The sequence below is a fragment of the Malaya genurostris genome, chromosome 3, assembly GCF_030247185.1.
Source record: "Malaya genurostris strain Urasoe2022 chromosome 3, Malgen_1.1, whole genome shotgun sequence".
In the NCBI taxonomy this organism is placed as follows: domain Eukaryota; kingdom Metazoa; phylum Arthropoda; class Insecta; order Diptera; family Culicidae; genus Malaya; species Malaya genurostris.
In genome coordinates, this window is record NC_080572.1 from 196,806,068 (window position 1) to 196,830,329 (window position 24,262).

Consider the following 24,262-nt stretch of genomic DNA (forward strand, 5'->3'; position numbering starts at 1 on the left):
TCTGTTCGGTGAAGTTTTTCCTGAAGAAGAAATGGAAGAAATTCATAGCCAAGTTAAGAAACAAACCTCAATACCCACCTGCCATATATTGTTATTTTTTCCGTCGGATTCGAGCGATTTGAATTCGGGAATCGGATGATGTTCGTCGTTTTTAATCAATCACTTGATGTTGTTTCTACAGCGACCGATAACGAATAATAAAAATTATACAAGACGTCGATTTCACTAGAAAACAGCCATTACCGGCAAAATTGTTGAAAAATTTAATTTCAACGACGGAAACTAGTAAGGCTACAAAATTTACTCACCTGCAAGACCTTCCAAATTGCACAATATAAGTCACAATATACATTTTTTTCAAATCATTCACTGATGTGTCACGAAATTGTCTGCTGTATTGTAACTTTATGTGACAATAACAAAGTATATCCGTTTATTGACAATTTGTATAGTCAGCACAAATGAAAAACATAGTCGGTTAAAAAACACTATACGATAATGTGCTTACTACATAAATTCTGTTGATATGGACTACATGAATAGTGTTTTCAAACTTCATAATTTCATTTAAACCATGTATCTATTTATGGTAACATTATTATACAGTGTACATATTTACATGGTAGCGATAACTATTCAGCTTCTCATATATATCAAGGCTCGAGAGCAATTTCACCTTACTAGAAATTGTGATTTTAACTATTTGTTCTTATATTTGAGATGACTAGGGTAACAGAGGTATTTTGGCCCACTTTAGGATTGATTTTATTTTGGCCCACTTTGTAAGAATATCCACCAAATGCTTTAATATCTTTGAAAACCTCTTCCGCAATAGATAATTTAATATGATTAGCTTCAAATTGATGCAACATGGGTTACTTAACATCGATTAAATCCATAAAGTTTGGTCGATAAAGTTAGGTGGGCCAAAATATATGAAGTGGCCAAAATACCTCTGTTACCCTACCATTGTCAGGATGACCATGCCAGAAAAGTCATAAATACAAATAGTTTAGTCAAGTCGTAGTCTTTGTTGTCTAGTAATTTATACAATACAGATGGTGAATAGTCATCTATCATGATTGTTGCTACTATTTAAGCGTATAGTTGAAATGACAATGGAAAACAGGCTACGGTTACTATGGTATTTTGCTCAGTGTACGCCTCCTACAATAAAGCAAAGGGCTAGTTTTTAGTCATTTTTGCATTGAATTTTGGTCTTTTGATTACACTCATAAAAGTAATGTTGGAGTTGGATTCCGTAAGTGAATTGTGATGGTTTGCTGTGGAATACACATCACAAGTGCTGCGTACTGCTTAGCTTATGAAATTGATCTCTAATTAAACTTATACTATAGTGACAGTATACCCCATTATTACAGTTTAAAAAATTGTAATCATTCGCCGGAAAGTTTCATTGATCTTGTCTTTGACACAAATTTAGGTAGATCGAAGGATATCCAGATTGATTCGGATAATTCACAAAAGTGTACTTTAACGCTTACGTCGCTAAAGGACTATTCACACATGTCCGGTCCGGTTCAGTGCCTGCACGACACCGTGCACGGATACTGATATTATTTCATTCGTTTTCTATGCGCGCATTTACACCTATCCGGCACCGTGCCGTTTCAGTACAGCTCTCCGTCGGTGTAGCGTCCGTCCAGCAAAATCAAATTCGTCGTCACCGATATTTTTTATTTTCACTGAAGTCGGTATGTCATTGCATTGGCTGTGTCACAACGGAAACATTACGAAACGGAACAGAATGGTTCCGATAAAAAAAGAACACTGACGGCGCACTGAAGGCACTTTCACTGAACCGTCACGGAACTGAAATGTGTGAATAGTCCTTAAATCGGTAACATTTCCGGCATCGACTTGATTCGAGAAAACTGAATAGAACAGGGTAGAAAAGTTTGCGGTTTATCTTTTTTAGTTATATTTCCATAACCGGAAGAGCTCGCAATTTTCTATTTGCACTTGAAAAAAGGTCACATTGTAGCTTCCCAATGAGACGAAGATTATCTAAATCGTTTGGACACTTATCGAGAACATTGTGTGCGGTTAAACAGAAATACCGCTATATCTTTGGAACAGAGAATTATCGTTTCGAACTTGATAAATAGACTAACGGTAGCTGTCAATTCGAACGTACCAGCTACGTAACTTCTACGATTGTATCTCCCGGAAGCAAAGTGTCAGTAATTTGCCCCTCGTACATGACCAATGTTTTGGTAGCTGCTTTCAAACTAGCCTAAAATTATTGGAATCGGTTTAGCCATCTGTGAGCAAAATGAGCGGAATGAAACAAGGAGCGATTTGTCGGTTACGTTGCTCCGCGATGTATCCTTCGAAGCTAATCAATTACCCAGTAGTAGCTTTCAAATTATATTAAAATTTTTGAAATCGGTTCAGATATCTTTGAAAAAATTGAGCGGATAGACACAAATAGAATAATGATTCAGTAGCTGCTTCTATATGAACATTGTTGGAAACGATTCAGCGTTGAAAGGACCCTCATACACACACAGAGATTGCTTCGATCCTCAGAAAATGAGAGAGGATTCGGTGCTCAAGGGCCCAGAGAAGAAGGTTTTACCCAGAAGGAGGAGATGCCGTTCGAGCTAAAAAAGGATCTTACGATCAACAGTTCTGATTTCCGGGAGCTCTGACAGATCCTTGGACACTACATGACTAATTTCCAACTCAGGAATGAGGTTGAGTACAGGGAGCCGGACGAGATAGCAACCGTAGTTAAACTGAAGAGTGCTCTCAACTCGCAATTTAACCTCCAAGAAGCGCAGATTTCGAGCTCCAGGTGTTTTTTGTTAGATTTTAGTGAAGCCAGAGTAGCTTCCGAACGGGATATTGAAGTCAATCAATTTAACTGTTACAATGAGTTAAACCGTGAACTTGACGCTGATCCTTGAGATAATACTTATAAAGTAGTGACTGTGAACATCCGGGTCGTAGTGACACCAGCAGAAATGTGCCCAAATAAACTAAAGATTATTCTGTAAAGTCTCTTCGTACAACGTACAATTGAGACGGAGTAACCGTTGCAGATATGCAAGTCTCCAGTGCCTGGTGCCTGGTGGCACCATTGGTGCCTGGTGGCGAAAGGTTTCTAGGTATACAAACCATTGGTGCCTGGTGGCGAAAGGTTTCTAGGTATACAAACCTCCTGGTCCGGATGGAACTCTATTTTCATGCAACTGTGTGGGGCTCGCATTTTTCAAAGGCGGTGTGAGCGATTCTGATTTATGAATCAGGTTCAAAACTAACTCAAATTTCAGTTCAACGACGTCGAGACTAGGTTCGAATCGGACTTCAAACAAACGGTTTGACAGCAATTAGGGAGGAATCTTTGCTAGGTCTAGGCCTCAAACGAAAACTGTATTAAAAAAAAAATCATCTCATCTCTAGAAGGGCGAAGGGCCCTGGCCCCTCCCGAAATCAAAAACATATAATTACTTAGAATGTCTCAGACATGTGTTACAGAAATAACACAGTAAATGTAAAGAATTGTGGAAAAGTTTGAAGTGTATGTTAAAAATAAGGCACAGCGAGAATTAGGTACATAGTCTTCAGTAACATTATTTTTTAATCTTTGGGCCCCTCCCGAAATGAAATCCTGGGTACGGGCCTGAAAGAACAAGTTGGTTCACCATATCATAGCAAAAACATCATATGAAAACAATTTGAAGCCCCCTTAACTGAACTCATGTATCGAGAAATCGATTAATTGAAGATAATTGCATCCACAAATTAACAAATATTACTTCTCAGTATGTTGTGACGAAAGTTGTCTGGATTAAATTCACATTCGAGTTCTTGAACAGTTAATAGATTCGACAACAATACAACAGATTTATTCTGAAAAAATCAAAACGTTATTGGGTAAAAGAATTTGTTGCCTTATATCGAAAGTGTCGATATCAAATCCCCCAGCATTCTTATATCGGGTTCCCTCCCACAAATTGGTTTCCTTCAAAATTGTTTATTTGAAATAGCGGACCAACGTTTCCAAGTGAAAACAACATAGGACTCGTCGGTTGTTCCACATTGATATCGCTTCTTCGTTTTGTACACCCGGTACTATAATGTTGCGCGACAATCATGAAACATTCGTTGGGTGACAAGCGTCGCATCCGTTCTGCGCTCCTTTGGTTTGTGGTGGCTGAGAACCGTTTGCATGCAGGTACAGAGTAAAAAATCTTCACTTATTCACCGCCGTCCGGGATATGTTTCTCAAAACACAATACTATTTCTATATACCAAATCACTTATTTACCTGGCAAGGATCGGAAAGCGCGCTCAAATGCGGACCACCACACACACTCCCACGATTTGGCAAGCTGTCAAATGTCGGAGACGTAGTATGTGTGCAAGCGTTTCCCCCGTTCGTGCCGAAAGCCAAACATTGCAGACAGTGGGAGAAGTTGAACTGCTTTGTTTTAAAAATAGTAAATTTCTTAGTGCAGTTTAATGGTTAAGTTAGTGAAAATAATCAATTGTGATATAATATATAGTTTCTCTAGAAAATAGTACCGGAGGGGAGTTTTAACGCCGAATAATACTTGTAGGCTCTGGTTTCTATTGTTGGACATTTTTTTCCTTTGGTTAGCATTTGATGTCGGTTCGATTAAATTGTATTACTCTTCTAATATGTCTTAATTTGATATCTTTTTCCGAACGTAACACAATTTAAGAAGTTATCAATTAGAAAACTGCTTATGAATAACATAAAATTTCTCGTTTTGGGTTTAACCTAACCTCAATGCATCTACTTTCATTTTCAGAAATGTTCATATTTATTTAACAACTGCAGTACAAATCGGTTAACAAATAATAGAAAACAATGATGGAAGTGAACCAACCCATTGGAACGGGTGTGCTAGAAATGCAAAAGATAAGTTCAACCTCGTCGGTAGTAGTTGGGAGTGCCGAAAGTTTGCAAGATATATCTCCCGAAGTCAAGCAAAATGGAATCGGCATTGCGACAGACAAAACACTCTCCGAAGTCACAATGGACATCGATGAGACTAAATGTCGCCTCCTCGAAGACGAGGACGTAATGGAACGTTTGACGTACGGCGAGCTGGATGATGGGGATGACGATGGTAAGTGTTACTCGGTGTAGTTCAATTGCTTTCTTAGTTTTGACGATGGAATCCATTTTTCTGATACTAGAGTATTTTATGACTGATATTTTTTTATTCAAATTTGTCCACAGATCAACTCCCAGCAACGGAAATTAACCCGAATCAAACCAAAATGGCTCAGACCATTTCGGATACTTTAATTGATGATATCATTCAGTTAAACAAAAACACCGATGGCAATAATGACGATACTGATCGGTTAGGAACCGTAGGAAATCCTAAGAAATCACCACCGTCTACAGTTCAATCACAATCGGAACGGAAAGATACTAATACTAACGGTGTTGCAACGGTAGAAGAAGACATTGATTCATCACTGGAGTTGAATGATTTGCCATCATTAGCAAACGAAGAAAACGATTCGGATGAGGAAGAGAATCTGTTACTTCTGGAAGAGGACGATGATGTTGAAATGGAGGAAAGTCATGACGTAGACGAAAATTTGTTGCTAGATGATGGAGATGCAGAAGAGCAGGATGGCTCTACTCGAGAGTCAGCTATTCAAATCGAGGATAGCGTAGTCACTACGGAGATTGCTGATGCCACGGAAATTACAGAGGGAAGCATTGTTGCCATTGATGAGAGTGGGTTGAGCATATTGAATACTGCTGCGGTAGATATTGGCGATGTAACTGCTGATGAGTCAACGAGAATTATCGAAGATAAGGATCAAGAGCTGTCTGTAACGGAGCAGACTCTGGAGGAAGATACTTTGGTGGCGAAGGATACCGAGCAAGCCCCTTTACCATCACCTACAGTACAAGTCGAAGAGCCACCAGTGTTTGCATTGGTGGAGGAGATGGTTACGACCATGGCCGATAATCTGAAACCGACAAATAGTGAGGATGACCTATCTGAAAGGATGGAAGCAGAGGATAATTTCGCAACTCCGCAGCTTTCACTCAGTGATTTGATAAAGTTTCCTGATGTCGATAATATTGTGGCTGATTCAAAACAAAAGGATCAGCCTGACTGTGCTGATGAAACGCTTAGTTCCGAGTCACTTTTGTTAAAATCCTCCGAAGAAAGCATCACCCTTGAGGAAAAGGAATTGTCCGAAGAAGTTTCAATAACGAAATTAGTTGAAGCGGAGGAGTCGGATTTGAATAACGCTCCTATTGTGACAGAAGAAGGAGGATCCAACCAACCGGATGATGATGATGATGAACCTGAATTATCGGATCTGATAAAGTTCAACGACGGGCCCGTCTTCGAGAAGGCCCAGAATGAGGCGCTAAGCAACGAACAACCGGAGACCACCGACATTCCAGAAGCTCCACGGGAAGGTGAACCAGAGTCGGTTGAGGACGACACAGCGGCGGCAGAAGAAACGGAAAACACCGAATCAGTTGACGATGAGGCGAAAAAGCAATGTCGGCAGGCACTGCAAGCAGCCGACGAAGAAGATTTACTGGAGATGATGGACGAACCGGAACAGATGGAAGCTGATGATGAAAATGGCGAGGAAGATTTGGATGATCACAGCAGTGAGTCTGGTAGTGCGAAACAGGCACAAGCCGATGATGAGGATGATTTCGAAGGTTCCGATTGCACCGCTATAGAGGAAGATGAAGCCAGCAGGAACACCGAAGACCACGAAGAAGTGGCCACCGGCGTCGTTGATGTTGTAGAGTCAGAGGGAGAACCACCCAGTAAAAGGAAGTGTTCTGTCGATGTCAGGGAAGTTCTAGAGTCGGAAAACGAGAAAGAATCGAAGGCAACAAACGATAAACCGTCAACGCAGGACAAAACGACCGAAAAATACGTTGAAATTACTGTGAAGGCCACCGAAGAAGGTGATCCGAAGTCCGAAGTAACTGAAATTGTGGACGAAGAAAATGCTATGAATGAAGCGGATGTAAAAAATACTGAACAGTCCACTTCTGTAGTTGAAAAATCAAACGACAAGGAAGTACCTGACCTGCTGGAAGTCAAGGAAGCGAGTGTAACTACTGCACAATCTGAAGAATCGAAGGAAACCGTTGCACAAACCGATACTGAAATGGACCGGGCTGAATCAGTTACCGAAGATAAGGATGAAGAGATTGCAAACGATGATGATAATTTGGACAAAGTTCAAAAAGATTCGCATGAAACCGAGTCTGTCAAGGTCCAAGAAGTACAACCATCTGAAACAATTGACGTAGACAAACCGGAACCAGCCACAGAACAAAAGAACTCAGAAATACAGGAATCGGAAGAAGTCTCAGCAGAGGATGCATTATCGATAAGTACCGAAAAGCCAGCGGTGAGCTCCAACACGGAAGTAGTTGAACTTTCCGAAAAAGAAGAGCAAGTAGCTAAAGTTGAAACAACAACACTCAAGGACGAGTCGCATGGATCTGGCGTGAAAGATAAAGTTGTTCCAAGTGAAACTGCTGCTGCTGATGCTGCTCAGGACGAAGTTCTGATAATCGATGACGATGATGACGTTCCAGAGAAAAATGATGAAGTGGTCAAAATGGATACAGATTTGTCCGAACAGGTAAAGGAAGATTCGACGGCTGTCAGCACAGGAAAACGTCCTTGTCCAGAGGATGAGTCGGAGGAGAAAGAAGATGCTGAATCTGCTAAGAAAATGCGATTATCAACGGAAAACAAAGTTGAGGTGGTAAAATTGGAAGGAAATGAAACGGCAGCAGAAGAAGAAATAAAATCGGAAACTGTGCAAGAAGAAAAGAAGGAGGTAAAAGCAGAACAGAAGGAGGTAAAAGAAGAGAAGAAATCTGCTCTGGCGGTCATTGACCCGCTGAAAATTGTGTTGAATCCGGAGCCCGTAGAACCGTCGAAGGAGAAGAAACCAATTCGGTTGGATTTCTTGGAGAAATTTAAAAAACCTCTGGAGAAAATGAATCGATCCGATCTGGAGGAATTCGTTTTACAGAAAATTGTAGAAAGTATTGCTTTCAAATCTACCATCGCCGAAATGAGAACTCAGCTGGACGGACAGGACGCATTGCTGCTAGGCTACCGGCAAAAAGTGCACGATTTAAACAAACAGTTCAAGGATCTTGAGATGGTTCACGAGCGAGTTGTGAAAGACCTGGAGAAGAAAAATCAACACTTTGTGACCCCGGTGAAGATTACGCGAGCAGTCGGTCTGCAGGTTTCACAGCCACGATTTGTTCCTGGAAATCGTCCATCGGTGGGCAATGCTGCTGCAGGAACTAATTCCCCCAAGGGACCTGTCAACCGGTCGCCCGTGGTAACTCCCGCCGTTTCACCCAACCGGAATACGCCACAAGCGAACGCTCAAAATCGGCGACCAAACTTTGCGCGTGGTCCACCCGTAGTGATAAAGGCTTCTCCTCAACAAATCCCCGTTAATCGTTCGACTCAATCGACAAGCTTGATCAAAACTTCGTTGGTTAGTTCGCCAGCAACTCCATCTTCAAACAAAACCATAACCCCACAACAATCTCCGGTGACAAACAGCAGTTCTCCGCAGCAGCAACCCTCGACACCCGGTTCCGGTGCGGTTCCACCACTTAATCGGAAAAAGCCGTTACAAAAGTTCACACCTATGCGACCTCCGTTGTCCATCACTCAGCAGGTCCAACAGCAACAGCAAACCCGTCAAATGCAGGAACAACTGATGCGGCAGCAGATTCAGGACGTTCAAACCGGTACCAGCAACAGTTCCTCTGGCACTGGCAGTCAACCCCAGAGTCCTGTAACGCAGTCACCTCAGGGATCACCACTGTAAGTATCATGTTGGAACGGTTTTCCATTGATGATTTTTCTAAACGCGCTTTTTTTCCTTTTTTTATTCACAGAACTCGAACTCCTGAACCCGCCTCGTCGCCATTGGGCCGTATTCCTCCAATTGTGATGAAGAAGGTAACACCCCAAGCGAAGGGAACTCCTACTACTATGCAGATCATCAACCGTCAGACACCTTCGATGGTTACTGGCGTTTCACCGGCCAATGTGCGGACAGTTCAAGCGGCTACCAGCGTTTCTACTCCGTCGACGCCTACCATCGACAATTCGTTGATCGATCTTACCGATGAAGATGACGCACCGAAAATACCGGTAGCTAGTTCGGCCGTATCCGCACAGTCGGCGGCGGTCGTCCCGAAACCACCGATTACCATCCTCAATGGGCAGCAGCAGAATTACGGTCAACGTCAGAATTCGTCAATGCCACCTCTAGTGGTTATAAACCAACAACGAGTAGTTAATCGAACTGTGCTGCAACAGCGTTCAATGGGAGGAACGCAGACTGGCGGCATGGTTAATGGAATTGGAACCCCCACCCGCCCTATGCTGATTCAACGACCGGGAACTGCCGCCAATGGGTTCACGCGATCTATTGCAGGGCAGCAGTCTTACAAACCACGAATGGCAAACGGGCAAATTGGTAAGATCGATTACTGTTCTTCAACACTTCTCATGACGGTACTAATTGAGCTATTCCTAACCTAATTCCAGATGGTAATCGTCGCATGGTTGCTCGTGCAACAATTCGTCAACAATCACCGGCTAACACCCACTTCACGCACCCTGCACCGTTGCCACAGCCAGGCATACAGGTCACAAATCCCACATGGAAGCAGGCTCCGCCACGTCCTTCAATCCGGATCAACAACATCGAAACCGGCATCGTAATATCCTGGACCATGGACGATCTGGCGGAGATTCATGCAACGATTGTAAGTTACCAGATCTATGCCTATCAGGAAACGACCGCACCGCCCTCCATGGACATGTGGCGCCACGTTGGTGATGTGAAGGCAATGCTACTGCCAATGGCCGTCACGTTGACACAGTTCCAGGAGGGACAACGGTACCATTTCGCCGTAAGGGCCGTCGACGAGCACCAGCGAGTGGGCCAGTTCAGTCCCCCGCGAACGTGGAATGAGTCCTCTCCGGGAAAGGTAGCGTAAAGACTGTGTGGACAGGACATTTTCTAATCTTTTAATTAATGAAACAAAACTAGGAAGGTAAGATCTAATCTAAAGATACGCTCTACTTAGAGGAAAAACTCCTTATTAATTAGACATAGATTTTATCTGGCGAAACGGAAATACAGTAGTGATTAAATTGGATAAATTGAATATAGAAAATTAAGCCATTTGCTTTTAAGTGTTTCTGTGTGCCGGCTACTTGAAGCGAGGTAGTGAGCTGGAGATAGAGAAAAAAATAGTCCCAATGGTGTTTCCTTTGTGTGCTGTCAGCAATAATCGAAGTAAACTAAAACTGCAACAAATAATCCAGTCTGTGAAATGTTGTGTACTCCAACATGTCGAAGAATCATCTAAGATCAAATATATAAGCTGTAATACCCGTCGAAGTTTTAGGCTATTTTAGAACACTCGTAATATCATGAAAGAATAGAAGATAGAATGAAAAGCATAAGTTATGCGTAATTTAGGGAGATGAACAATAAATTCAGCATTATTCAGAAACTTGAACTTTTTATTGCATCCGAACGTCACCGATAAAATAAATTTTACTCTACATGCACAAGAATGAAGCATGTTTGAAATAACAGAAATGTTATTAGATTTTTTATTTTGATTATTGTTTTTTTCAAGCTGCCTTTAGCAACAACAATAATTTGTATTTCCACCATGATTCTGCGTTTCGCTCGAATTAGGATTATTTCGATCGAGTTGGAACTTTGCAGCATACAAAAGCATAACTGAATCGAATTACAAAATGCAAATTTTTACACTCGCTCAAAATATTCCGATTCGGTCTACAGAATAGGAGTGTTCATTTGAGTTGAATCTACGATCAAAAAGATTTTTACCAACTGTCAAAGACATCATATTAACAAGGCAACTGTTTACAAACTAAGATTTAATTCCTTGGTTCGGTAATTTTTCTGACGAGAAATTTCGGTAATCTATAGAAATGACCGATATTACGGTACATGAGTTTTATTTTACAATAATCATGCAAATTTTTTTTTACCGGACGATCAGTTTTACGTAAATTTTTTATTACAGCATTTTGTAAATAGATATACAACTTATAATACTTAGGTTTAACGTAAGACAAAAAACTCACTTTCAAGGATCACATTGAAGGAATCCAGGAAGTGTAATAAATATATTAAATGTTTATATCCTCTTATAAACAGAAATTCTAAGCTCTGTCTAAAAAACAAATTGTTAATTTAAAACAAATTTTCAGACCAGTCATGCTTTATGCAGTACCAATTTGGTCAAGTTGTTGTTCCACTAGGAAGAAAACGCTTCAAAGGATTCGGAATAAAATTCTGAAAATGATTTTGAAGCGTCCTCCCTGGTTTAGTACAAATGAGTTACACAGACTCACTAATATATAACCATTAGATGTAATGTCACATAATATTATAAGAAAATTCCGACAAAAATCGATGCAATCTTCAATTGAATCGATTCGCTCTCTGTATTAGTTAGTAAGTTAGTATATAAGTTCCTTTTCCCCATTACACAATACAAGTAGGTTTAGAATTTTCCCTACACAAAAATCTCAGAATTGCGGAAGCAAATGATGTCCTCATGGTAATAACCAAATCATATATATAATAGGGCTGAAAAGTCACCACTTGTGGCTGAACACCCAATTTAAATCTTAATAATTTAATTCTAACTCATATTCCAATTAATAGTTATTAAAAAAAAAGATATGCAACTCATACGGTAAATCTGAATAGTCGCCGAGTACGGTAATGGTAAAATTATCTTCCAATAACCGAACTTCTGTGAAAACTGATTGTCGTGAAACTAACTGTCAAACAGTTTTTAATAAGTGTCTTTTTATTAACCGAACGAAAAAAATCTTGAAGAGTTCATCGAATGGATTGAGGTACAGGTGCAAAAGTTTTCAAAACAATAGAACCACTAAAAGCTTTTCGTTTACTTATAGGCAGAAAATAATTTTGTATCACTTGTCCACTTGCTGCCTACACAAATCGTTCGAGGGTAATTTCTGGTGGACTCGATGGATTGTGCAGTGTTTTTGGAAGGTGCTCATAATTCCGGTCAACCGGAACATTGGACCCTTTTTTTCGTGGAATAAAACCATAGCCACAACAGGTTGGATTATTCTTCATTCGTTTTTGTGCATTTTTTTTTTGAAATCCGAAAATCCAGAATTTTAACCAAAGGAAAACAAACAAACAAAAAATTACCGAACAATCAGTTAGATCCATTAGGTTTATAGTTTACGGTAGTTGTTTGATAGTTCAGCAATTACCGAACGATCGGTAATCAATTTAATTACCGAACTGATTGCCGTCACATGAAATCTACAAAAATGTTTGAATGAAGAGTTTCATAAGATACGTTCTAAGATAATCATTTTTTGGAATGTTGTGAATTCTGTTTTGTAATTGCCCCAACTGTTGGAAAACATTTTGAAGGTATTTTCAGTATAAGCCAATCCCTACACTGAAATGAAAATATTATTTATATTCATTAGATTTGTCATATGAATCATATGCAGAATATAATTCATAGAAATTATATGGAAACTTATAATCTTTATTTAATGTGTACGTCAAATCTAAATGGACGTTATCATAATGAAAGTTATAAAAATATCCCATATAATTTATATGGAAATCCGATGGAAGTCGTGAATCGTACTGCTTGAAGCTGAAGAAATAGTTGTGTCTCCGATATTCATCAACTGCTCCAGACCATTTTTTTTCAGGAAGTTCCGAATCTCAATGTAATTTTAAATCGCTGACAAGACAGCTCATCCAACTTCGTTCAAGGATATGCGTTAACGGACCATGAAATATATATCCGGTACATTTCATTACTCTATCTGTCTAGTAAGATTCATTTTTATTTTCAGTCTCGGGATCTCACTTCTTTTTCGCAAATATCATGAGGTGCTCCCTTACCGAACGGAATACTAGTAAAGCTTGAATCCTCAAAGAAAAGTAGTAGTTGGCGATTATCTGCTATTCGTATGAGCTCTATTGAAAGTTATATATATATATATATATATATATATATATATATATATATATATATATATATATATATATATATATATATATATATATATATATATATATATATATATATATATATTTATATATATATATATATATATATATATATATATATATATATATATATATATATATATATATATATATATATATATATATATATATTTATATATATATATATATATATATATATATATATATATATATATATATATATATATATATATATATATATATATATATATATATATAAATTTTTTTAAAACTTGTCATATGGTATATATGAACCTATCTAAATAAAATCGAAGTGAATATTATATGCGCTTCATAAATTGTTCCAATGTATGTTGTGCGGATATCTAGTAATGGTTATAAGACGCGCCAATACATTTGACTCAGACTGGAAATTTCATTCGTTATATGGAAATCCTGTAAAAATAACGTTAAGAAGAGTTTTATGTTTCATAAGATTATCTCATATATTTGACATGATGTTGAACACATCTTGTAACTATTATTGGAAATGCTAATAGTGCAAAATCATTAGAATATCATATAATGTGAAAAAGAAAATTTAGCTCAGTGTACTAAAACCACCCCGGTGGCACGATCTTCATATGCACACAATTGGATTGAAGCCGAAAATTTTGGTTCTTTGGTTCTAGTTCGCTGTCAAATGCTGTGTTTAGGCAGTGTTCACACGTTCTCATTTTTCTTCATGCGGTTGCACCAACGTAAGGAAACGATTTCGATGGAATATAATCAAACTATAATGAACCAAAATTTCTTTTTCTTATTCAAAAAGAGGTCAAATTCCTTGTTTTATAGAGAGTACTAGACTAGAGTTATATTTATATTGGGTTTGCCTCCCTTGCCTCTCCCCTTGCAAACCTGATATAAAAACTAGGTTCGAAACTGACTCGATTTTTAGTTCACAACGTTGAAACTTGGTTCGAAACTAGCTTCAAACAAACGGTTTGACAGCAGTTAGGATGGAAACTGGGTTATGTTTGGCATCAAGCGAAAAAGACATAAGAATCCTTCCAGGTCGGGCCTCGAACATACGACAGCTGCACACTTAAATTTTATTGCTGAATCTCGGCGAAAAAATTGCCACTTTAATTAAAAAAAATCAATTCCCGAAAAGAAATATCACAGATAAAAACATTTATTTGTAGTGCTCGCCCTACCTGGAAATAAACAAATATTCAAAAGTATATATAAAAAGAACATTTTGATTCCACTTAGCTGTTTGCGTAATACTGAAATCTCTTTCATTCGCCAAATTCGTAAATATTTTTCAGCTCTATGAGAAATGGCGACGTCCGGTGCTGTACAAAATCGATAGGTGACATTAGATGACAAGTGTCGCGCCGAATTTCAGTGAAAGCTAACACACTGTTCGAAATCTCTTCAAACGGATTTGCTGATTTCGGTATATTTGTTGTTTACGGAGTTCAGCAAACTTCGGCAATAAAATGCGCTTTACCGAGATATAAGAACTTTACAATAACGAATTTCGGCAATGAACATATGAATTACTGAATTTCGTTCATTTTATCACGAAAAGCCTCTATGCTAACTTTATTTTTACAAAATTAATGTGGTCTATCTTTTGAAACGACTAGATATTTTTACCAATTTTTTGTAATTAATGAGGGTAGAAAAAATGGCAAATCCAAGGAAAAATTGTTGTGCTGGTGATGTTTCCAAAATCGGTCTAATTTTCGAATGAAAATTACTAATCAATTTTTATACACTAAGGTCTCTTTTTACACGGGGGTTACGTAGCACATGGATCAATAAGTCCCGAGACTAACAATGGAAACAACTTGTTACTGCAAATTTTCCAATGTTTTTCCAATTTTTCAATACCATGTTTATAAAAAAATTTAACTTTCGCTTCAAAATAAGCTTCAGTTTCAGCGATGACCTCCTCATTTGAGCCAAATCTTTTTCCCTGGAGCATTTTTTTGAGATCAGCAAAGAGCCAGTAGTCACTGGGGGCTAAATCTGGCGAGTATGGGGGGTGGGGAAGCAGATCAAAGCCCAATTAATTCAATTTCGCCATTGTTTTCATCGACTTGTGGCAGGGTGTATTTTGTTCCATCGAAAGCAATCGCGGCACCCACTTGGAAAAAACCTTTTTCATGCTCAATTTTTCATGAAAGATAGTAAATACTCTTCCATATGATATCTGAGTCATCTCAGCAATCTCACGGAGCTTCACTTTACGATCTTTCATTATAATTTTTGTCACTTCACTCACATTTTCCGGTGTAACGGCCTCCACCTCGTTAACTCAGCTGTTTCTGGTCGGATCGACTTAACATTTTGACCCGTTTCAAGCAAAGGTTAGTGCTCTAGAAAGACGTGGTTACTGGTTTACTACGAGCGCCATCTCTGCTTTAGTCTCGGGACTTATTGATCCATGTGTTACGTGTAAAAGAAAACCGTGTTAATTGCGGAAACCGTGCAAAAAAACCGCGTGGAAAATTTGACGTAATAATTCCAAAAACCGCAGATTTGTTTTGGATGAAATATAACTTTTGATTATTTGAAGGGGAATAAAGATTATTTTTTAACCCCCAAATTTATGCAAGGTGCGCATAACTGTGAAAATGTAACTGTTATATCCCAATAAAAACGAAAATCTAAAAACCAGCCTGAGGTTACGAGAAGAGACCAATTATACTTGATAAAACACATTGGATGACAAATTAAAATTAGAACACTTAGGAAACGCGTTGTATGATAAGCAAATTATTCTAAATGGCTCATGCCTTCTGTATATTGCATTCAGTTTTCAAAAGAACGATAATACGTACAATTAGAACCCATAAACACTTTCACTACAAAAAAGCTTGAGAATAAGTTCTTTTTAATTCCGAAGGTGCAATGTGTAGTAAACACTAACGATCTTAACAGTAATTCTCAACTAAACTGAGTGGGAAGACATGGGTATTGGATGAAGATCTATGCACGCAGAGACAGAATCAAAGGGGAAGAATTCATAGAGATGAATAGGGATCAAATTAGAAAAGGTATTACTATGTGTCATGCTGAAGAAACTCATTTCATCGGTGTAAATCATAATACTACTAGAAATATAAAATTCAAATGGGTATTAAATATTATACTGTTTGATATGACGAAGAGTTGACGAGATTAGTAAATCCGACTAGTTCTTCAACGCTACGAAATTCTCGATGATATCAATGACGATGCTGACATCATACACCACCGGAAGAGACGTTGTCGTGTAGTTTACAACAGGGATTCAAGATCTAAAATATGATTAATCATTTTATGGAACGATAGTCAATGATCCCGTGAATTGTCGAATGAATGATTTTAGTTAACTTTCAAACTTTAAATTAGCTCTCATAATCGTTTTCTTACAGACAACCTGTTCCCTTTTTTGAATTTTAACTCAAAAAACAAATGACAGTGCTTTTTAAACTCTCATCAGAAACCGTGTTAATTGCGAAAACCGTGTAAATAAAAACCGTGTTAATTCCGGAATCCGTGTAACAAAAGCCGTGTATAAAAAAAGCCGTGCGAAAAAACTGTGTAAAAAGAGACCTTAGTGTACTGAAAAAATCGAACTTGAAAATTTGAAGTCAAATAACAAAAAAAACGTCGTTTATTTGAATAAAATTTTGTCCCAACATAGATAATTATGTTCCCTGCCAATCTTCCATACATGGTAGGATGGGTATTTTGAAAAGAAAAAGGTTTTTCTAATAAATCTTCTTTCATATCCTGCACTGATATCACAGACTAACAGACATGACAGTATGAGTAAATTCTTATAAAAATAATTTTTCGTGATGCACTAGTTCCACCTATATTGTACTGCGCGAACTATTTACTTTCTGTACGCCCCCTTGTGTTATGTAAAAGTTTCTTTACTAGTTGGTTTCCCCTCGTTTGTCAACACCGATCAGCTGCTTGCAGGGATGCCTGATTTCATCAAAATATTTGAAAATAAATCGTAACAATAAATTATTGGATTACGTTGATAATATATTTAACTTTTTCGCTATGTTGGAAGGAAGGAACCATTTATTTGACTCAACGTTGTTCATCTAGACTATTTTTTATTGTGTTGGTAGTTTTCACCCGAAATTAAGTGGTGGCAGACCAGAAGCAAGTAAATATTGTAACAAAACGGGTTCGGTTTTGTATTGTGTTGAAGGATGAGAAGTAGGCACAATAATGTATATAGTTTTGGCAATATGTATTAAATCTGTATCCGGCATGAAATTCGCATGAATATTCGAAATGACCGTTAAAATGATAGAAGAATCTAATTTGAGTGTCCTATCTGTTAGTCTGTGCTGATATTTTCTGCAAATATCGGGCAACTAGCAACAGGGTAAAGTAAACTTTTTACAAAAAATGATATTCATTGGAATCTTGGATGATTATGACTTTCAGTTTAGTTTAGTTTTTAATAAAAACTGGACTGGATAAAAAACTCATTTTGGACAAGATATAGTTTTTGTTCAGAAAACTTTTTTTCGTTGTATGTGCACATATTGCAATATATGGAGCTTAATTATTTATCTTGAGAAAAAAAGTAATCAAAATCAATAATGGTTTTGTTTTGTAAAATGATTTTAAATTTTTTTCAGTGTAGGATTCGATAAGCACTTTTTTCAATATTTTTACTAGAAAATTTGACTGATTTTTTGAAAATCACTAGGTTAACACTTTTTTGTAAAATTTATCATTTTCGACAGCAGCTCTTTGAAAAAAAAATTGAATCAATTTTGGAAAAACAAAGTATGCAGTGACTTGTTGACACAAAGTCTACATGTCCAGAAAGTTTCATTCAAATCAATTCAGCGTGAAATTCGTCATACTTCTAGAGAAGAGTTTTCATAATAAATTACAAATTAGTTTCAGGAGGAGTTTCAACAGTAACCCTATAGACAATGCTACTAGCCACACTCGTTTGTAGTCTCAAATGATTACCTGGGATGAGTATTTACTCGCTCTTAGTGACCTAACTCTCACATGCAGTTTTCCTTTCAAAACATTCAATGTGAGATATTCTCTTCGTGAGGAATGGTTGTCTGGTTGTCTGGAACGACAACTTGATGAACACATAGTTTGTTATAAGGACGGTTCTCTGTTGAATGGTCGTGCTGGTGCTGGTGTCTACTGTCGTGAAATGAGACTCGAGCAGTCTCGTTCACTTGGTAGATATAATATTGTGTTCCAAGCCGAGATCTACGTGTTTCTGCGGGAATGGGATACAATCGGCACTTCAGCAGAGAATCTGTGGTGAACGAATTTATTTTTGTTCCGACAGTCAGGCAGCTTTAAAAGCACTCAGTTCGAATGATTCACGTTCTAGTGAATCTAGTGATCGCATGTCGAACTCAAATTGAAGGCCTCAGTATTTCAAATGCTGTTTACTTCTTATGGGTACCCGGCCATTCTGGTATTACTGGAAATGAATGGGTTGATGAGTTGGCTAGAGCTGGTGAAACGAATGATTTCGTTGGTTCTGAAACAGCTTTACTACTTTCAACTAGTTGGATAAAGCACAAGATTTGTTCTTGGGTTGCATCCAAACACTCCAGCTACTGGCGTAGCTTAAAAACTTACGCTTGGTCAGAGCTCTGACTGGGCATTGAAGACTCAACTAACACAATGCTACTATTCAGCGTGCTGAGTAATATTCGTGTGATTGCGATTACGATACTTCGCATAATCTGTTATGTAACTGTCCTGCATTAACGCAACTACGTATCCGGATTTTTGATTCTCCATACATGGCCTGTGTATGCGGAGCTAAAATTGAAGGATATTCTATCGTTTTTTACTCAATATGGTAACGAGCTATAGCCAGAGGGGTTTATCGTTCTGCTTGGAGTGAATGAATCTTTTCATATTATGACTTTAATAGGGTTTAGCAGATTGTTTGGGGGCCGAATTTACTTCTGCTAATTCAATCGTTCTGCATTCTTTCGGGAATGCAGAATGGTGTCGCTTTTGTAAAATCTTCAAATCCTCTCGGGGGTTGGGGGATTCATTAACTGTGCATTTTGGAACCTGCAGATCGTTCAGCATCCTTTCGTGGATGCAGAACAATTTGTTTCCTTTCCTTCCCATCAGGAAGCCACAGCAAGGCACAAATCTCCAGATAACTAGAGGAACGTGCCACTTGAGCCAATTAGTTCTGATTCCTGATTGCTTATTAACCTGTCACTCCTGAACCGGGATATAGATACGGATGTGATTAAACAGAAAATTTATGATGTAGAAATTTCTGAGATATCGATTTGAGTTCTAGTTCGAAAAAATGGAATGGTAATCAATCGTTTAAACCATTACTTTGAAATAGTTCGATAAAGTTTCCGCACCTATTTTGTACTGTGAATATAAGCATTCAATAGTTCACTTATTAACACTTATTAACACTACGGAACTGGACTTTGGATGACAGTAATAGTATCCGATGGGGTTCAGTATTATTTATTTGAACTCAAGTCGGGAAAATCTAGTCCATTTATAACGTTCTGTGGTCGATTGGTTAGCTCGAATCAATTCCATCAACTGTTGCATCTGGTCATCCAGAACGTGATACAACAGCGTAGGACAGAGCGGTTCAAATGCCATAGCGGCGAAAGGACTTTACCACTAAGGCACACGAGCCAACATCCCACAAACTGGATGTAGACCTGTTTATGTAGGTAAATAAATACCAAAAGGGCGAGGGATGTCGGGAAACCGAAGGGTACGGCTTACCGAGGACGAACATCGGAAGCATGCCAGCCATCAGAAAATGAGGGTTAGTAGTATTTATTTTGCCTGTGGAAAGCTTAGTCTATTCCTTTCGGTCGGCTAGAAAACACGCGCGTTCCTGTGGTGGTGGGCAGTTCTAGTTCATTGTGTTGCAAACATATTTAGTAGTCCATGATTTTCAACCAACGGAAGCAGAAGTTTGTTCATCAAGGGCAAGGATTTTCTTGTCAATAGTTCTAATCTGGTAATCGAATCAAAAACGTTCGTAGAATGATGAGAAAGACGAATTGGAATTGGATAAGTTGGTTTAACTGCCGAGGTACACTGTCGTGACTAAGTATTTTTTTTCCAATGAAACTTGGATACTTTTTTGATTCACAAAACATTAGTGATAAGTTTCGTGACTAAAATATTGTAGGTTAATGTTTTCAGTAAGTTACTAGAAGAATTTGATGCATGAAAGTGAAGGTGAACCTATTATTGTTTACGACTGGAAATTTCCCGTGAAATATCAGGTAATTCTTCATAACTAAGGCACACTATGTTTGATCTATTCAATATTGTATGATTCGAAAGAAAACGAGAGAAAGTCGAAAGAGTGTGGTTCAGGAATCTGAACGAATCGAGTAAAAATGGGTTTAAGCGCAAGTTCACAAGCCTTTTTTTAATTTTTGGCACGTTCGGATACAGCCCAAGAACAAATTGTTGCGCTCTATTCAACCAGTTGACATAAGGTGGCAAAAGCTGAATCTGGCCCAACGTTAATTGCATCAATTTATCAGTCCGCTCGTTTTCATTCAAAAAATGTTTCCTTACCAACAAATAATAGTACTTGAATAAAAAAAGGCTGTAGGTTAATGTCAGACATAACTTGTTGAAGTGAATACGAATAAAACTGACATGCTTTCTCCCCACATCCGAATATCGATAATACTAGTTTCAAGTATAAAGCACATACTAGTTGATTGAATATGTGAATTTTGCAATATTTGAACACCTCACTTGCATAATTGTAACGGTACAATTATATGGTACAACACACGAGAGCAAAAATATACGGGGTTGTGTAGGGGACGAGGCCTATTAAATCAAAAATGCAATGCTCAAATTTTTCCATTAATTGAAAAATTCACAACAAATCGTTTTAAGCCATCTTGGAGCCGTGCTAAATTTAAGTTAGGAATTAATATGACATTAATTTCGATAGTTTACATGTCAAACCCGTATCGAAAATACAGATACAAATAGAATTGGAACAAAGAGAATTGCCTGTATTTCAGTTATTTATTATTGAATTCAAGATCTTTTTTTATACAAATGTAGCGTTTTCTTCATACTTTTTTGAAAAAATACGGATAAAATTATTCGTCACGGTTTCGAAGGAATTCTCGACTTTTTCCTGTAACACGGCTCATTGGCCGGCGCATACCTTCTTCGTCCATCGTTTTACCTATCTTATTCCACCAGGTCGTCATCTGATTGATGTCTTTGACAAACTTTCCCTTTGCCTTGAGTCTCCTCTTCATGATTGCCCAGTATTTCTCAATATGGCGGAACTGGGGGCAGTTGGGTGGGTTAATGTTTTTTCGCAATAAACTGGATTCCTTTCTCTGCATACCATTCATGAACGACTTTGCTGTAATGACAGCTTGTCAAATCTGGCCAAAACATTACGGGATGGTCGTGAGTTCGGCAAAATTCGTTTTTGGAGACACTCTTTTTGGTATAGTTCCGATGTCATTGTCTTATTTGTAACGAAAACTTTCGTTTTTTTGCCACAGCTGCAAATGTCCTGCCAAAGCACGAATTTTGACCACACTATTCTGTTTTATGGTCCGATTTGGCTGTTTGCTAGCTCGATACGACTTGATTCCTTTCCGGAGTTGAGTTCTCCTCACGGTACTATGAGCAGCACCGAATTTTCTGGTCAAATCACGGTCCGACAGATTAGGATTCCTCTCAATCGTCTTCAAAATCGTGAAGCTGACAAAATTCCCGACACGTGGGCGCCAAGAACTTTCAAATCCATTCACCAGGAGCGACACAATATGAGCAAAAGTTTGTTTCAATTCTAAATGAAGCAAGCTTTAGCGGCTTGAAAGAATACCTTCAGAACGAATCTAGGAATTCTAAAATATTTATTATTGATATCCACTCGCTAAGCGTGGACAAAAGTATCTACCGGAAGTCGGATCCGAATGAAACTCAGGAACTCCGTATGGCCTTTCATTTGAATCTAAGTTCGTGGAAATCGGTTTGACAACCATCGCATAGAAAAGTGAGTGAGATCCATTTTGGTATATATGACCACTATTTCCGGCACTTCTGGAACCGAAGACCGGGAATCAGGATTTTCGGAATCGGTTTGTTTAGTTGCCTACTGATAATGGGTATCGATTTGTGGCGTTTTGAGGTCTATTTTCGAAAAATTTTTGCGTTACTCCCGAACCGGAAGTCCGATCCGGGTAAAATTCAATAGCCCCCTACGCGACCAAAAGACCTTTCATATTAATCTAAGTTTGAGAAAATCGGTCCAGCCATCTATGAGAAAATCGACTGCACATTTTTGTTACATACACACAGACATTTGCTCAGTTCGTCGAGCTGAGTCAAATGGTATATGACATTCGGCCCTCCGGCCCTCGGTTTAAAAGTCGGGTTTCACAGTGATTACATAACCTTTGTATACGAGAAAGGCAAAAAAATTCTAATAGACTACCCAAGTAGCAAATGAAACTTATAGAAATTTCAAGAGGTTCTACAATTGTTTTAGAATTGTTTTTTTTTTGTTAGATAAGTTCAGATAGATTTTCAAATATATTAAATTCGGTTGTGCAACTTATCACTGTTAAGTTTTACAATACTACCCAAAAAATCACTATAGAACAATTTAAGGTACACCTGGAATAATTCTGCAGCAAATCACCAACTTGCCCACGTTGTACTAGCAGTTATAGAAGCTCAGCAAAAATTTTCACATCGTCATGAAAAACGAAATAACTAAAACAATTGTTCAACTTATCAAAAATTTTCCAAATGACTGTCATAATTGTATCCGACTCAATATATGTCGAAATGGCGGTTTATCTCTTGTGAAGAAAAAAATAGTGAAATTATGCTCTCCGCAAGGCAAAAAATTGTAAGCCGAATTGAAGACCTCGCAGTAAAAACAATTTTTCAGCCGAGTCCGCATAGTCTTGATTGCCTCATGAAATATTAGGTCAGTGTATGCAAATTTCTTCATTTTTAGAAACACAATTCGAAACTTGCAAATAAGTTGTACCAGATTTATCTGCTTGAAATGAACGCAAAGCTTGCCGACATGAGAATATTATCATAAAAGTTCCAGAAATACAGCATTACATATGCAATGAAAACAAAAAACAATGAGACAATTTGTATCCGGTTTTTATCTCACGAAAAAATGAACAGACCTGACATCATTTTTCAAAGATATTGAAAGAAAAGCTAAGTTAATCATAGTTACTCTCCTAGTTATATATTGCCGTTTGAGCAACTTGTTTTTGCAACTAAAGCACACCTACAGTGCGTATCACAAAAATCGGGTTCACTAAGATGAATGACTAAATTATATTGGTGTCAATTAGTGTAATAAATATAAAAACAACTATTTTGATAAAAATAAAAACAAAAATTTCTCTTTTTAATGTTTACACGTTTATATTTTCTTTCATTTAGGTGAAATAAATCATTACGTTGGGTGAACCATTTTCTTTTCAACTCACTGTTATACTCGATGCCATATTGAAAAATATTGAAGAAAAATTCATTTCAAAATTTTTTAGATTAATTGAAACATCAATATGATTAAAATCGTCCGAAAAGGTGTATGAATGTTTGATAGCTTTCTTATACATATATTGAACACTATTCCGATCATATTCATTAAAAAAAATAGATTGTTATTTTCATGATGTGCAATCACCAAAACACGTACATTCAAAGGCGCTTGAAAATTTCAGGCGTACGAAGCCATGTTTCACCATAAAAATGCAGTTCGTTGTCGATTTTCTATTTACTAAAACATGAAAGATCAATTCTACAATATGTAGTATGACCATTTATTTTTGTGCAGAATATTTTTAAAGTTCCATGTTTGTGTTACGAGCAGTTGTTTTGAAAATCAAATGTGAAACTTATTCATTAGAGATTATGTTTGCTATTTTTTTGTAAACATCAATTCAATTTAATGTTTACATTACGTTGTAAATAATACGCACATACAAACACAGACATTTTGCGTACTCGACGAACTGAGTCGAATGGTATATGACACTCGGCCCTCCGGGCCTCGGTTCAAAAGTCGGTTTTCACAGTGATTGCATAACCTTTCTATATGAGAAAGGCAAAA

At 37.8% G+C, this 24,262-nt stretch overlaps 3 protein-coding genes across 8 annotated transcripts in view; 2 read left to right on the top strand and 1 right to left on the bottom strand.

Moving 5' to 3' along the window:
• The window catches only part of LOC131433907 (activating transcription factor 7-interacting protein 1), a 68,871-nt gene extending 58,292 nt beyond the window's left edge, over positions 1-10,579 (top strand). For 4 of the 6 annotated variants that reach the window (XM_058600516.1, XM_058600517.1, XM_058600514.1 and 1 more), the window contains exons 2-5: positions 4,806-5,126; positions 5,240-8,870; positions 8,945-9,531; positions 9,603-10,579. In XM_058600516.1, the coding sequence (XP_058456499.1) occupies positions 4,865-5,126; positions 5,240-8,870; positions 8,945-9,531; positions 9,603-10,057 (4,935 nt within the window). In that variant the 5' untranslated portion in view covers positions 4,806-4,864 and the 3' untranslated portion in view covers positions 10,058-10,579. Of the gene's footprint in view, positions 1-4,388; positions 4,626-4,805; positions 5,127-5,239; positions 8,871-8,944; positions 9,532-9,602 lie in introns of those variants that run through there. The other 2 variants (XM_058600519.1, XM_058600520.1) reach the window with 2 other exon arrangements.
• The window catches only part of LOC131433909 (nose resistant to fluoxetine protein 6-like), a 65,988-nt gene that overhangs the window by 4,024 nt on the left and 37,702 nt on the right, over positions 1-24,262 (bottom strand). The window lies entirely within an intron of this gene.
• LOC131433908 (uncharacterized) overlaps positions 19,991-24,262 on the top strand; it is a 289,089-nt gene continuing 284,817 nt past the window's right edge. Inside the window, exon 1 of the mRNA XM_058600522.1 lies at positions 19,991-20,405. The gene's annotated coding sequence lies outside the window, so the exon portion shown is untranslated. The remainder of the gene's footprint in view (positions 20,406-24,262) is intronic.